Below are 13499 nucleotides of genomic sequence, written 5' to 3'. Positions count from 1 at the left end.
TTCCTGCTGTGAATGTTGAGTATTTAACTACTTCATCAGTAAAGCTTCTGCAGTAATTATCGCTGAGCTCTGCTTAATTTAATCCTTATGTTTAGAAGCTGGTGATGGGGAAACAGACCTCTGGATTGTTGGATTGGATCCTAGCCTGGATGGGTAGTTACTCAGTTTTATCTTAGTGAGTGCCTACTTGGTAGCTGGTGCTGATTTTAACCTATTCCGTAGCAAATAGAAATTACTCTCAAATAAACCAAAAAAGCACAAATATCAAAAGGCTGAAAAGGAAACAAGAAGGAGTGATGAGAATGCTGTACTGTTTACCTGGTTTGGAGCTATTGCTAGTAAATGAGTGTCTTCTTTCAGCCTGTGACTGTCAGCTCTGTACTCGCCAGTGCTGAACTCACGTAAAATGTGGTGTTCCTGATAACCCGTTAGCCTCCTGTTGAGCTTGGTCACTGTTCTGTCAAAAAGCTTAGAAAATGTTGCTTCTGGGTTTATTAGAGGGTTGAATTTATTTGTAGGTGCCTGAGGCTATCGGAGGAAAGAACTACAGTTCTTTGGAGGCTCCATGGATAGAGCTGGTTCATGTTAATGTATACTTAAGGGATAGCACAAGATTGCATTCTTCCTACTTCAACAGGAACACGGCCCGAGTTTGAGCTGAGCTCGGGTCATTACTCTTTCCATAATGCATATCTCACTTTTAATATATAAATATTCCTGTTACAGACCAGTTATTATTTCGTACATAAATGTGCCAGGTGAACTACCTTTGTACAGACAGATCCTCAGTCTGTATCCCAACTATCTTAATACTCAAAGCTATTGCTATTGAAAGGTTTAATGAAGCATTTAATTCTTCATATCAAAAGAACCTAATAGACCACTTCCCTACCTACCAGTTGTGTTTGACAGAACTTGATGGAAGAATCGTTCTAATGAAACACGTTTAATTGGAGAGACTTTGTGCTGGTGATTTGCAGGTCGAAAAATTTTGGCTTTCTTGCCACGTTGTTTATGTTCACAACTTTGATGCATGCAGAGCACTGTCCTTTTAAGAGACTTGTTAAAAACAGCAGAAGTCGAGCTGGAATGCAATATGCACTAGCTGTGTCTAACCTTTAATTAAAAAGCAGTAAAGTAGATAGTACAGACGGATAGGACTTTCCTTTTTTAAGAAGAAAGTTCAGGGAAAACCTAGGTCATTCAGCTGGGTAAACTGGGACTTCCACCAGGTTCTACCCTCAAACCATGGAAAAAAATAAAACGTGGAGTTCCTGCCTTTGGGTGAAGGCTGAGTTCAGCCAGCCGGATCACATCTTCCGCCGACTGACGTTCTGATTCAGCCCATCTGACCGAGGGATGCTCTGGTTTCCAAATCATAGTCCAAGTCTGGTCTTTCTTTTCATCCAGATTAATCCTTTTTTTTTTTTTTAAAATCAATCATGACGCATCCAAGAAATAGGGGAATGTTGCAAATGCTTTTTACGTTTGATTAGAAAGAGATGTATTGCAGCATGTTCATTTCAGAGTAAGCGTTGGGTTTTTTGTTGTTCAGGCCTGAGAAAAGGACAGTGCTCTGACTTTCTAAAATGCACTTGCTGAATTCTGATTTACACAATTTTTTAATTTTTTTTTTCTTTTTGTCTCTTCCTGAATCTCCACCATCAATCCTCATGCTTGCTTCCCTCCCATAACATTGCCTCCACATTCCCATCCACGACACTCCTTCACAGCTTTGTTCATCGTGGACGGCCTGAACCTCTGGACCTTCATCTGGGCATGTTCCTCCCCACCCTTCTCACCCAGGCAACCCCAGAGCAGCAGGATCGCTTCTTCATGCCTGCCTGGAACCTGGAGATCATTGGCACTTATGCCCAGACTGAAATGGGCCATGGTACAGTACCTTCGCTAAATGCTATTTCTAAGAATGGCTTTGTGTCCAAAGGATTCCCCTGCCTGGGAGAAATGGCGTGTGTTCACCCCGCGCTCTTTATGCACGGAGCTGTGGCCGTAGAGGAAAGCGGGCTGCCCGTGGAACGTTCGGTAGCTTGTTCCGCCGCACGCTGCCCGCCCCGTTTTCTCCTGCGGGAGAGTTTGATCCTGGTAGCTCGGTATCTGAGCGTACCGCGCGCTCCTCTCGTGCCATTCAGAGCAGCGTAGGCTATTGCGTACGGCTGTGGGTGTCAGTCCGATGGCATCCCGTCGTTTCGACACCTACCGTGCTTTCCAGTGTCGTGTCCGCTTCGCTCTACGTCACGTTCGCTGAGAAGATTAAAGGACAGAGCCTTAAGGTGCTGAGGGAGATACCAAAAAGAGAGTTGCCGGTCACCTTGGGACTGACCTTGGATCTGAGAACATGTGGATGACTTGGTTCCAATGCCCATATTTTGGGGGGAGCTTTTTTCCCCTCCCTGTTCTTTAGTTCCTGTGTGTTCTTTTCAGTTGGACCATGAAATGTTTGGGGTTGTTTTTTCAGTTTTCTGTCTCAAGTTGACTTTGTTCTTTTTTGCTATTCTTTTGCTCTCAAGCTTTGAAATGGATTTTGATAACTCCAGCAGTATTGTAATTACAACACTTGTAATCCAAGTTTCAAAGGGAGGTGATATACCTTGGGAAACGTTAATTCTGACATCTCAGAGTTGCAGATGCGAAGTATTTTCTAAAAATGAGCAGGATTCATCTCTGTGCTGAAGTGAAACGTAGAGACTGTGTGAAGCATAAAATATCTGCAAGCCTGTGGAGAATCTCTTGCTGCTAGTGGGGTTTGAAGATCCTTTACCAGCAGAGTAAGCCGGTGTTAAGCTGCCTGTGGAAATCTACCCATAACTCCGTGCTTTGGAAACGTGGTTGCATCAAGGTGATATCCTTTTTCATGTTGAAGCTCTCCTGTAGAGTCACTGGCTCTGTCTTGCCCTGGCAGTCCAGGCGGGCAGGAGTGTTCACAGCTCATCTGGCTTCAGCAAGTAGGCCCGGTGATTGATTTTTTTTTTTTTTTTTTTTTAATGCATGCAGGGACAAAGCCACTGCTGGGACAGGTGTGTGCGAAGGAGAGTTGGGGGCAGCACACACACACTTCCTGGAATTGTTACCTCCATCTTTTTGCAGTCTCTTCATCTACTTGCATCAGTACCCTAGTGTATGCATGCCATTTCTTGCTCCCTTGGAGCTGTGGATGGTCTCGTTTGGCAGAAACCGCTCCATCAAGCAAGGAGAATGTAGGCCTGATGAAGAGATGATGGGCACTGCTTACACTTTTCAACCACAGGATGAAATATGGGTTTTATTTTTCAGTTTTATCAGACTGCAGTTTTAGTGAAATCCAGGTGAGCCGGTTGTTGTGGACCCTTTGAACGGAGAAAGGGCTTCTGGTGTGTAATAGCAAAAAGGTGTCAGATTGGAGGTGCTTGGAAAACTAGTCTTAGACCACTGGGGAAAAAAAACCAACCCAACATCATGTTTTCTGATAATTGGCTTCAGGTCCCAGAGTATGGTCTGACTCTCCCTTGTTCTTCCTTAATTGGTTGATATTTAGTCCTTTATAGAGTCTAAAAGCAAAGTTAAAATTTGTACATTACTACTGGAGTTCAACATTCCATTGTCCAGTTCTGTCCTTGTCTCTGTTTTGTGACTGACTTTCTGCCAAAACAGTATGTTTGCTTACTTTCAGGAACTCATCTTCGGGGTCTGGAAACTACAGCTACTTACGACCCTGCTACGCAGGAATTCATCCTCAACAGCCCCACGGTGACCTCCATTAAGTGGTGGCCGGGTGGACGTAAGTGCGTCACTGGGTGTCTAAATCTGGAAGGCGTATGGAATAACCCTTAGGGAAGTGATGTCATGTGTGTTACATCTGCAGGATTACGACTGAAAGCTGATCCAAAGAGTTGGCTCAAAGGCAGTTACTCTTGCGCCACACCTAACGGACTTAGCAGTGCCTACTAAAACTTTGGGCTATCTGTGCGCTCCGAATTGTTTCTCATAACCGTTCGTGCTGTATATGGTGTAGTTTTTGATTGGTTGTATCAAAATCTTTGTATTTCCTTCAGTTCCACTGGCAGGTTTGCCAGGGACTGGGTATTGTATAGTCGCGAGCATCAAAATGTATGGTGCAATGTCGGTTGACGTGAGCAACAGCGTTTCTCTAGCGGTAGAGTCCGGATGGTAACGGGTGTTGTTGTAGATCTGTGGTTTTCTAACACATGATGTGGTTAAGGTAGTCCCAGATCTGCTTTAAGGAAAGAGACTCGGTGTATATAACCACGCTGACTGTTTTTCCTTCTGACTCCCGCTCCTTTTGCAGTTGGAAAGACGTCGAACCATGCCATCGTTCTGGCTCAACTCTACACTCAGGGCCAGTGCAAAGGGCTGCATGCCTTCATTGTTCCCATACGGCAGCTGGGCACCCATGAACCTTTGCCAGGTAAAGATTAAACATGGGGTTTAGCACTCATGGAGGAATACGTTACATCTGTTTCTCTCCAGCTGTAGACGGCTGCATGTGTCTTGTAAACGTATGTAGCTTGTGTCATGAGTAGATGGTGGGTCACTGGGCTTAAAGGAGTCTTTCTTATGACTGAACTACCACCAAGTCATTTTTCATGTGAAGGTTAGTTTGGGATTTGATTCTGTCCCAGGGTTTCCTGGCTGTGCATTCTGTGAAGCACCATGTCCTGCTTTCTGGAAGGGAAAGAATCCCTTTCCTCATTCTCTAGCTAGAAGTGAGCTGGATGATCTTCAGAGACAGCTCCCCCAGTGACTGGATAGTAGGACTGTGTAAAGTGAAGCTCCCCATGTTTTGATGTCTGCTTTTCCATCAAAGAGGTGAAGGTCCTCGTTGGCTGCTATTCCCAGCAATGCCAGGACTTGCTAGAAAACTGAACAGTCCCTTTATTGGAGGAGGCTTGAACCTCTCGTGGTGTTTAGTTCCTGTTAACACCAGCGGCTTTGTGTGTGGCAGGTATCACAGTGGGTGACATTGGCCCAAAATTTGGTTACGATGAAATGGATAATGGCTACCTGAAAATGGACAACTTCAGAATTCCTCGGGAAAACATGCTGATGAAATATGCCCAGGTAAAGCAGTGAATTTCAGCTTATGCCGGTAGAAACGGACACCTCACGGGCTCTTGTGGGGTTGAATAACCTACCAACAAGACTGTAGGTTGCTTGTAAGTGCCGCGGGATGAGTTTAGAGCTTGAGGTGGGTAAGAGGGAGGAAACTTTAAAAACTGGCAGCCTGTATTTTTGGGGTTTTTTTTGGTAGGTTGAACCAGATGGCACCTATGTGAAACCACTCAGTGACAAGCTGACCTACGGGACCATGGTGTTCATCCGATCCCTCATTGTAGGCGATTCAGCTCGCTCCCTGTCCCGGGCCTGTACCATTGCCATCCGCTACAGTGCAGTGAGACACCAGTCCGAGCTGAAGCCAGGGTAAGTGCAGCGAGACAAGAGTGCTGAGGGAGAATGCCCAAATACTGCTGCAGGGAAGAGAGACTCTGCGTGATGTTTGCTTTGGCACTTGATAGTTTCCAAATCTGTTTCATCCTGGGAAGCGGGTAATCTTTCATTCATGACTGCCAGAATGCTTTGCCAGAGGTGTTTGCTGTATGGTCTCAGGCTGGCTTGATGCAGATGCAGCTTGTACGGTCGACTCTGGGGAAGCTACTTAGTTGAATAGGACTTCACAGGACATCGCCACCCAGCGGCACACTAACTCATCTGTCTTTTGCTCTAGGGAGCCAGAACCCCAAATCTTGGATTATCAGACCCAACAATACAAACTCTTTCCTCTCCTGGCAACAGCATATGCTTTTCACTTTGTGGGAGCCTACATAAAAGACACCTATCGTCGTATTAGCGGAGACATCAATGAAGGGGACCTGAGTGAGCTGCCAGAGGTACTGCGTCCTTGGTTGCTTTCATATAAGGTTTCTTTACAGTGTGGGAGAAAAGGCATCAAGGCTTTTTGGCTTTCACTCATGAGACATCTTGTAATTCTTTAGATTCAGGGACCCCAAGCCCAGTATGTGCGGGTGACTTCTATTTCTTTATTTGCACTATTAATTTAGCAGCCCTTTACAAAAAAAAAAAAAAAGTAATGCACAATGAGAAAGCTACTGCGAATATATGGAGTTTTTTTAAAAGGTGACTTTCCAGGAATGATGGCATATTGCTTGGGAGGGGGGTTAAGACTAGTCTTGTGCTTGTGTTGTTGCTTCTTGATAGTTCTTCCAAGTCACTAGGGTAGAACTGGTGTGTTGATTAAAGGTATCTACTATACTGAGGGGTTAAGGCTGTAAAATGTCAGTTTTCTGTTAGGGATTCTGTCTGAGAATTTAGTGTGACAATAGGCAATTGAAACCAGTCTTGGACACTGGGACAGAAAGGATGGGGCACTCTGAAGAAATCTTTACTTACATAGAGGCTTTCATATGAGTAGTTTGACCCAGGAAAGAAGAGCAAGACCCTGGGGGATGCTGTAAGGATGGTGTTGACTCTACTGTTATTCTGGGAGCTGCAGTGCTTGGCATGTGTGTGTGCAGCCTAAGGAAGGAAAATAAAAAATCTAAACTGGCTTTGCTTTTGTCCATCAGCTCCATGCCCTGACAGCTGGGCTGAAGGCATTCACTTCCTGGACTGCCAATGCTGGTATTGAGGAATGTCGGATGGCATGTGGTGGGCATGGCTACTCTCGCTGTAGTGGCATTCCCGACATCTATGTCACCTTCACCCCATCCTGCACCTATGAGGGAGAAAACACCGTCATGATGCTGCAGACGGCTAGGTACGGTAGCTTCTGTCCGGAGGTGTTCTTGCCTTGGCAGTATGATCTCTGCAGCTGAAGCGATGAGCAGAGGAGTATCCCGTGCTGCCATGAAGCCGGTCTCTCATGTTTCTGCCCCTTGCCTACGACTGTTCTTTGCTCGTCTGACCCTAGGTAGGATGGCTTCTCTCCAACAGCTCATGAGTTGCTGTTTGTTGCCTCTGTTTTCAGGTTCCTGGTCAAAAGCTACACGCAGGTTAGTTCTGGGCAGCGGGTTACTGGCATGGTGTCCTACCTCAACGATCTCTCCAGGCAACGCATTCAGCCGCAGCACGTGGCTGCCAGAACCGTGACTGTGCGGCTCAATGATCCAGTCAGCTTGGTGGATGCCTACAAAGCCCGTGCTGCCCGGTGAGTTCACACTTACCAGACTGAGCCAAGCACTGATAAAATTAGGTGTCTGGGGAGATGGTGGTGATGTGCTGCCCTGTTCATGTTGGATACTCAAGATGTGGTTTGCTGTGCTCTGTGTTGCTTTCCAGAAGTGACACACTTTACTGTGTTGGGTCAGCGTTAAGTGGTGGTTTGAGGTTACAAGAGGTTACATGCAGCCTACACGTCACCTAGTTACTGTGCTCTGTTCCATTTTCAAATATCTTATTTAAATGTAAAGTGTATTCAAGCATAGAAATACCAGCATTGTTCAAACTGCTCGGGGATCAATCTGGAGAGAAACAATCCTGATAGTAAAGCCTGTTGTGGAGGAGGTATGAGAGTAGGATAGATACCTACATGTAAGTATTTGAGCACCACATATATGTAGTCAGATGTCGTTTTACTCCTCTGTAGCCATGTTCTAGCTGCAGCAGTGGTGATAGGGGTTTTCAAGCTACAGCTGCTCACTCCAGGCAACATGTTCGGCTGTGGCACATGACCTCTGAATTCGTCTGATGTCTTAGGCTGAAATTCGTATTAATTCAGTGTAGGTAATCTTGTTAATTTGGTATCACGTAACCTGGTTTTCTTCCTTTTGTGAAATAGGCTTGTAGAAGCTGCAGCAAAGAATTTACAAGCTGAACTGAACCACAGAAAGAGCAAGGAGGACGCCTGGAACAGAACTTCTGTTGATCTTGTGCGAGCATCTGAGGTCAGTGATGTAGTTGATATAGCAAGAAGTGGGCTATGAGAGCTTCTTACCTCTTCATAAACCTGATTCAACTTCCTTTTGTTTCTTGTAGGCACACTGTCACTATGTGACAGTGAAGCTTTTCACAGCGAAGCTGTCCGAGATCAGTAATGCAGCTGTCCGTGCTGTCCTGACTGAGCTGTGTCTCCTGTATGCGCTGTATGGGATCAGTAAGAACACAGGGGATTTCCTGCAGGTCGGTGTCTGTCTCCAGCATATTAAATCACTAGAGCCAGGGTCCTTGTTTGCAGGGATGCTTTAAATGCAAAGCTGCACAAATGCTTAGGCATAAGGTCTTGATTGTCGGCTTCCATTAGCAGCGCGGGTCTGCTGGAAGGCTCGTGTCAAGTTTCCTTTGTGACCTGCCAGAAGCTGGGTTGGAAGATAAATGGTTACCTGGCATCCATCTGGGTTTGCTCAGATGTCCTCCAATTGGTGACTAAGTGTATCTTAAAAAGGAAGGAGATGTTAGCCATGTTCTGAGAGCTGTAGGATTTTGTGAAGTAGTGGACAGAAGGGGGGTATTGTACTCCAAGTCTTAATCCATCCTTCAGGGAATGGGTTTAAATTGCCAGGCATTACTTTCCCAAACTGAAGGAATGAAGAGAAAATGTGTTTGTGCAGCAGTATTTTATTTTGTCTTCAGGCAGACATGGTATGTTTTGTCTTCACATTTTTCACTTTGCTGCTTGCCAAAAAGTTCCCCAAAACCAGAAAGAATTTAATATATATACGTGCACATTCTTCAAGAAAACTTGCCACTGAGGTTAACATTCTAAAGAATGAGTCTCCCCTCAAAGATGAGATAACTGGCCAGCATGGCGGGCTGTGCTAGGCATCACCTTTGGCTTGTACCCTCTGCTAGGTTGCCAGTTTGATTACTTAGCACTTAGGGAGGGAGTGTTTTATGATCTGGTGAGGAAAACCGGTGTCTAATGAACTGCTGGGTTTTTGTGTGAGGGAAGGCTGACCTGTCTTAGACCGTAGGGGCAGGGAAAGTTCTTGTGACAGCTCTACTCTTCTGATAATATCTTCCTCCTCCCAAGGCGGGTATCTTGAGCGATGCCCAAATTACTCAAGTGAACCAGCACGTGAAAGAGCTCTTGGCTGTAATCCGTCCCAACGCAGTAGCGCTGGTAGACTCCTTCGACTTCCACGATGTTCATCTTGGATCTGTGCTTGGCCGGTATGATGGCAATGTCTACGAGAACATGTTTGAGTGGGCAAAGAAATCCCCACTGAACAAGACAGAGGTAAAGAAACCTTAGTTCTTCCTCTTGGATGTGCCCAGAGAAATAACTCCATTTAGGGTCATTAATTTTCATCCGGAGATCTCAGTGGGTAATTGATGAAAGGGGGTTGGGGCGAAGTCACCGGTGGTAATGGACCAAAACAAGCAACCTGCTTCCGCTCCTCTGCTTTCAGCATCCTTTCTTCAGTTACTCTCCCACGTGTAGCTCACATGCACCTCTGTGGGATGCTTCTGAGTTTCTCAGTGGAGGGAGGAAATCCTATGCTCCCTAGAGAAACAACTGAAGAATCTCACTGAATTCAAAAGCCACTGTCACATGCTGCTAATTCTGCTGTGGAAGCCTTACCTGTTTCTGGCAAATCGTCCAGTGCCTTCAGGCAGTAGTAGTGACTGGAGAAGAAAGTAAATGACTCCCATGTAGTATTTAAGTGTCAGGTGTTGCCTGCCTGCCCTCAGGCTGTAGCTGCAGCTGAGCTAATGAATGGAGCTGAGGAGGGTCAGTGTCCCTCTTCTGTCAGCCTAAACAGAACTCTAAATCCTGTCTCAGTGGCCTTGATTGGATTTGGACAGACTGTATCCTACGATGGGCTGCCAGAGACTGCGACTGTAGTCGAATCCCACCAGAAGTTGCTCAGTGTTTTGTGTTCCTGAAGTCAGGGCGGCTTAGGAGCTTCATTACGGTCCCTTTAGGAGACCTCTGCCACTTTCCTTTGCGCTGAAACGCCAGAGTCGTATGGACGTGAGATGTCCTGCGTTCTTCTGTTCTCACAAGAAAGGTCATGGAGAAGCTATTTGTTTTGGGTTTGTCCTTTGTGTTACACAGACGTTCAGGTACAGGACTTGGCTGGCTGTTCTCGAATCCCCACAGTGCCTCTGGTTCAGCTTCCCGTAGTATAAAAATACACCCCAAGATGTAAAGCGCTGGAACTGTTTTAAAGCTTGGGCCAGACCTTGTAACCGCTGTCTTGTCCTCTTACAGGTTCATGAGTCTTTCCACAAACACCTGAAGCCGATGCAAGCCAAGCTGTGAAGCCTGCTGTTGGGGGTTTCTTTTAATGCACACTTTTCATGACCTGAAAACCGGGTGTTTCTATCCTTTCTTCAGGCGCCTAAATCAAACCTTTCGAATCCTGGTAGCTGTAGGACGGTGAATAATTGTAGCCTTTCTTTCCACTTTTATAGATCGAGGAGGTGTTTGGGGAGAGTGCGTAGGGATCGGTGCCTGGTTTTAAAGTGCAATTATAATGGCAAAATTAACCTTTTAAAAAATCTGGGAAAGCTTTATGGATTCGTACAAGGATTGCTTTTGTGAAGCTGCAGACTAGAGAGAAGTTACTGTCAACTGGAAAGGTAGCAGGATTTTACTACTAAGTAGTTAACAGCCCTCAGGCAATAGCTTCTAATGAGCGGTTATGGCCACCCCCAAAAAGCATCTGTGTCTTCTTTTTTTAATATTAGCACCATCTCTCTCCCTGTTTGGCAAATACTCAGGCTGTCTAAAGCCTCCTGCCTAGTTCTGTACACATGATTCTGCATGTGGCACCATTTTCCCTGATGTAGCTGGGAAGTGAATACCCGTCCTTCTCTGGAGCTCCGCTTCCTTCATCTTTCCAGAAGACATCTTCCTGTTTTCCGATACATCCTCTGGCTGCCTGGCAGAAACTCCTTTTGCCTCTGTGCCATCTCCACCCCTGGCACCTCGCTCTTTGCTCGTGGGAAGTCAAAGGAGGATACAGTGATGCTGCTCTGAGGGAAACCAAGTAGTAGAAATCAGCTGGGTGCTGATCGGAGATCTTCTGCCCTTCTTTTAATCATTCGTCTTTCCGTAGCACTATCTCAAAGCACTTTACAAATGTTGATTATGGTGATTCGGTGGGAAAAACCATGTGTGGTGGTAGAAACTGCAAATCTGACCTGGAACGAGGAAGCCAGTATTGGAGGTCAGAAATCAGCTGACCCGAGGTCCTTAGGTCTTCAGATTGTTCTGGGATGTTTTAAAGGCATTCTTCAGGAAAACGACAATCCCAGGTGAAGTGTCCAGATTGTTGTGGTGGTTTTGGTTTTTTTTCCTTACCCATGCATTTCCAAGGAGCTTTCTCTGATTTGCTTAATTGTGTTTTTTATACTGACTTGGGACTCGCACAGCGCCGTCTGGATTTAACAACTGAAAGGCTTGGCTTTTAACAGAACCTCCTGATGCCCAGTGATCCGTGCAACCACGGCTAAGCAAAACCATTGCTGGTTTTCAACACCAGTAACTGCCCAGTAACAATAAAACCTCTCTTCATAACATAAGAGCAACTTTTGACCTTAGCACGGTAAAAAGCTTCAGCATAAACCCAAATCCTGCAGTTCTGAGGCAACATCAGAGAAGCTGGTTCTCTGACAGTTTGGGTATGTGTTCAAGTCTTTAATTTTGGATCAGTTTCATGGGTGAGCTGTTCCTGACACTAACAGTGATCAGACACAACGTTTGGCTCCACGTGCAGTGGCTGAACAGAAAGAAATGTTTAATTTTAAATAAAATAATCAAACTTGGCTTTTGGTTGCTGAGTCTTTCGGGTTGAATGGAACCACTGCTGTCCAGGATAGCAAAGGGGGGCTTTGCCTTCTGTTTATTCATTACAGCACAGAGATTTGATAAATAACAGAAATGTGTTTTCAGACAAAATGTCTTTCTCAGTGGATCTCAGTTAATGGTGAAGTAGAATGAAGTATTCAAAAGGCCTTAAATTAGTTGGATTTTGTCGTCTTTCTGGCCTGACCTTTCTGGCTTTGCTCTGCAGCGTTCCAGGGCAGCCAGCCCAGCCCAGCAGCGATCCTTGCCTTTGCTGCTGCTCAAGACCACGGATGGAACAAAACTGGTGGGGAGCAAAGCTGCCCATGGCACGTCACTGGGTGTCCCGGCTCGCAGGCCGGCAAAAGCTGATCGCTGCCGACAGCAGAGATGTAACACTTGTGTTTGGCAGCAAAAACTTTAATTCATAGAAGATACTTCTTTAAAACCCTTTCCCTCTGGGGTTTTTTGGGAGTAGATAGTGGTGTAACGGCAAATGCCGTGCTTTCTTGCTACTCTCGAGGATATTGCACGCTCCTCCTGCTGTTTTGTTGATACTTGTGTGCCACAGCGTGGTATGACTGGCTGTGTCTGGTGGTCTAAACTACGGTTTCCAGTCTCATTTGAATGGTGGACTCTTTAAAGTCTCACCAAAAGGTGGCGTTTTTAGGAGGAGGCCATGTTCCCCCATGGACTGGCAGCGCTTACGGTGAAAGCCACTGGGAGATGGGGCTGCAGGTTATACCATCTCAAAGGCATACTTTTCCCCAGGGTTTTTTTGGAAGTAACAACTGGAGTACAAGCAAACCAGGCAGCAGCAGGGCTGGCTTTGTCTTGTACCCAGCTTTGGTAACTGAGGGGTTTAACCTGAACTTGGCAATGTTTCCGCTTGGCTGTTTCCAGCGGTGCTGGCGCACCTTGCTGCAGAGGCTGCTGTGGTGAGAGTTGCTCATCTTGCCGTGGTCACTGACTGAAATGCATCTACTGAACTGCCCTGGATGGGCTGCAGCGAGAGCTCTGTCCAGGCTGTGCCACACACCATTGCCCAGTGGGGAAACAGTGGAGGAAAAGCTGGACATGAGCCGGCCGTGTGCGCTGGCAGCCCAGAAAGCCAACCGTATCCTGGGCTGTATCCAGAGCAGCGTGGGCAGCAGGGTGAGGGAGGGGATTCTCCCCCTCTGCTCTGCTCTTGTGAGACCCCACCTGGAGTGCTGCATCCAGCTGTGGAACCCCTGATATCAGAAGGGTATCGACTGGTTGGAGCAAGTCCAGAGGAGGCCACGGAGATGCTCCAAGGGCTGGAGCCCCTCTGCTATGATGAAAGGCTGCGAGAATTGGGCTTGTTCAGCCTGGAGAAGGCTCCGGGCAGATCTTATGGCACCTTCCAGTACCTGAAGGGGACTACAGGGAAGCTGGGGGGGACTTTTTCCAAGGGCCTGTAGTGACAGGACAAGGGGTAACGGGTTTAAATTGAAAGTGTGGAGGTTTAGATTAGATATCAGGAGGAAGTTCTTCCTGCAGAGGGTGGGGAGGCACTGGGACAGGCTGCCCAGAGAAGCTGTGGATGCCCCATCCCTGGAAGTGCCCAAGGCCAGGCTGGATGAGGCTTGGAGCAACCTGGTCTAGTGGAAGGTGTCCCTGCCCATGGCAGGGGGTTGGAACTGGATGATCTTTAAGGTCCCTTCCAACTCAAACCAGTCTGTGATTCTGTGTGTTCAGGGCTTCTCCTGGGGGG

At 46.6% G+C, this 13499-nt stretch overlaps 1 protein-coding gene across 1 annotated transcript in view; it reads left to right on the top strand.

Annotated features, from left to right (window-relative positions):
- Nucleotides 1-10649, top strand: part of ACOX1 (acyl-CoA oxidase 1, palmitoyl) — a gene marked incomplete at its 5' end in the record, with an annotated part of 17712 nt that extends 7063 nt beyond the window's left edge. Inside the window, 12 exons of the mRNA XM_010152510.1 lie at nucleotides 1734-1894; nucleotides 3668-3775; nucleotides 4304-4423; nucleotides 4961-5076; nucleotides 5267-5436; nucleotides 5741-5903; nucleotides 6600-6790; nucleotides 7001-7180; nucleotides 7811-7916; nucleotides 8008-8151; nucleotides 9002-9208; nucleotides 10187-10649. Of these exons, the coding sequence (XP_010150812.1) occupies nucleotides 1734-1894; nucleotides 3668-3775; nucleotides 4304-4423; nucleotides 4961-5076; nucleotides 5267-5436; nucleotides 5741-5903; nucleotides 6600-6790; nucleotides 7001-7180; nucleotides 7811-7916; nucleotides 8008-8151; nucleotides 9002-9208; nucleotides 10187-10237 (1717 nt within the window). The remainder of the gene's footprint in view (nucleotides 1-1733; nucleotides 1895-3667; nucleotides 3776-4303; nucleotides 4424-4960; nucleotides 5077-5266; nucleotides 5437-5740; nucleotides 5904-6599; nucleotides 6791-7000; nucleotides 7181-7810; nucleotides 7917-8007; nucleotides 8152-9001; nucleotides 9209-10186) is intronic.
- Nucleotides 10650-13499: the final 2850 nt, after the last annotated feature.

Source organism: Eurypyga helias, unplaced genomic scaffold (assembly GCF_000690775.1).
Source record: "Eurypyga helias isolate BGI_N326 unplaced genomic scaffold, ASM69077v1 scaffold40865, whole genome shotgun sequence".
Lineage (NCBI taxonomy): Eukaryota > Metazoa > Chordata > Aves > Eurypygiformes > Eurypygidae > Eurypyga > Eurypyga helias.
The sequence above is the reverse complement of the archived record's forward strand: the minus strand, read 5'-3'. Positions and strand labels throughout refer to the sequence as shown.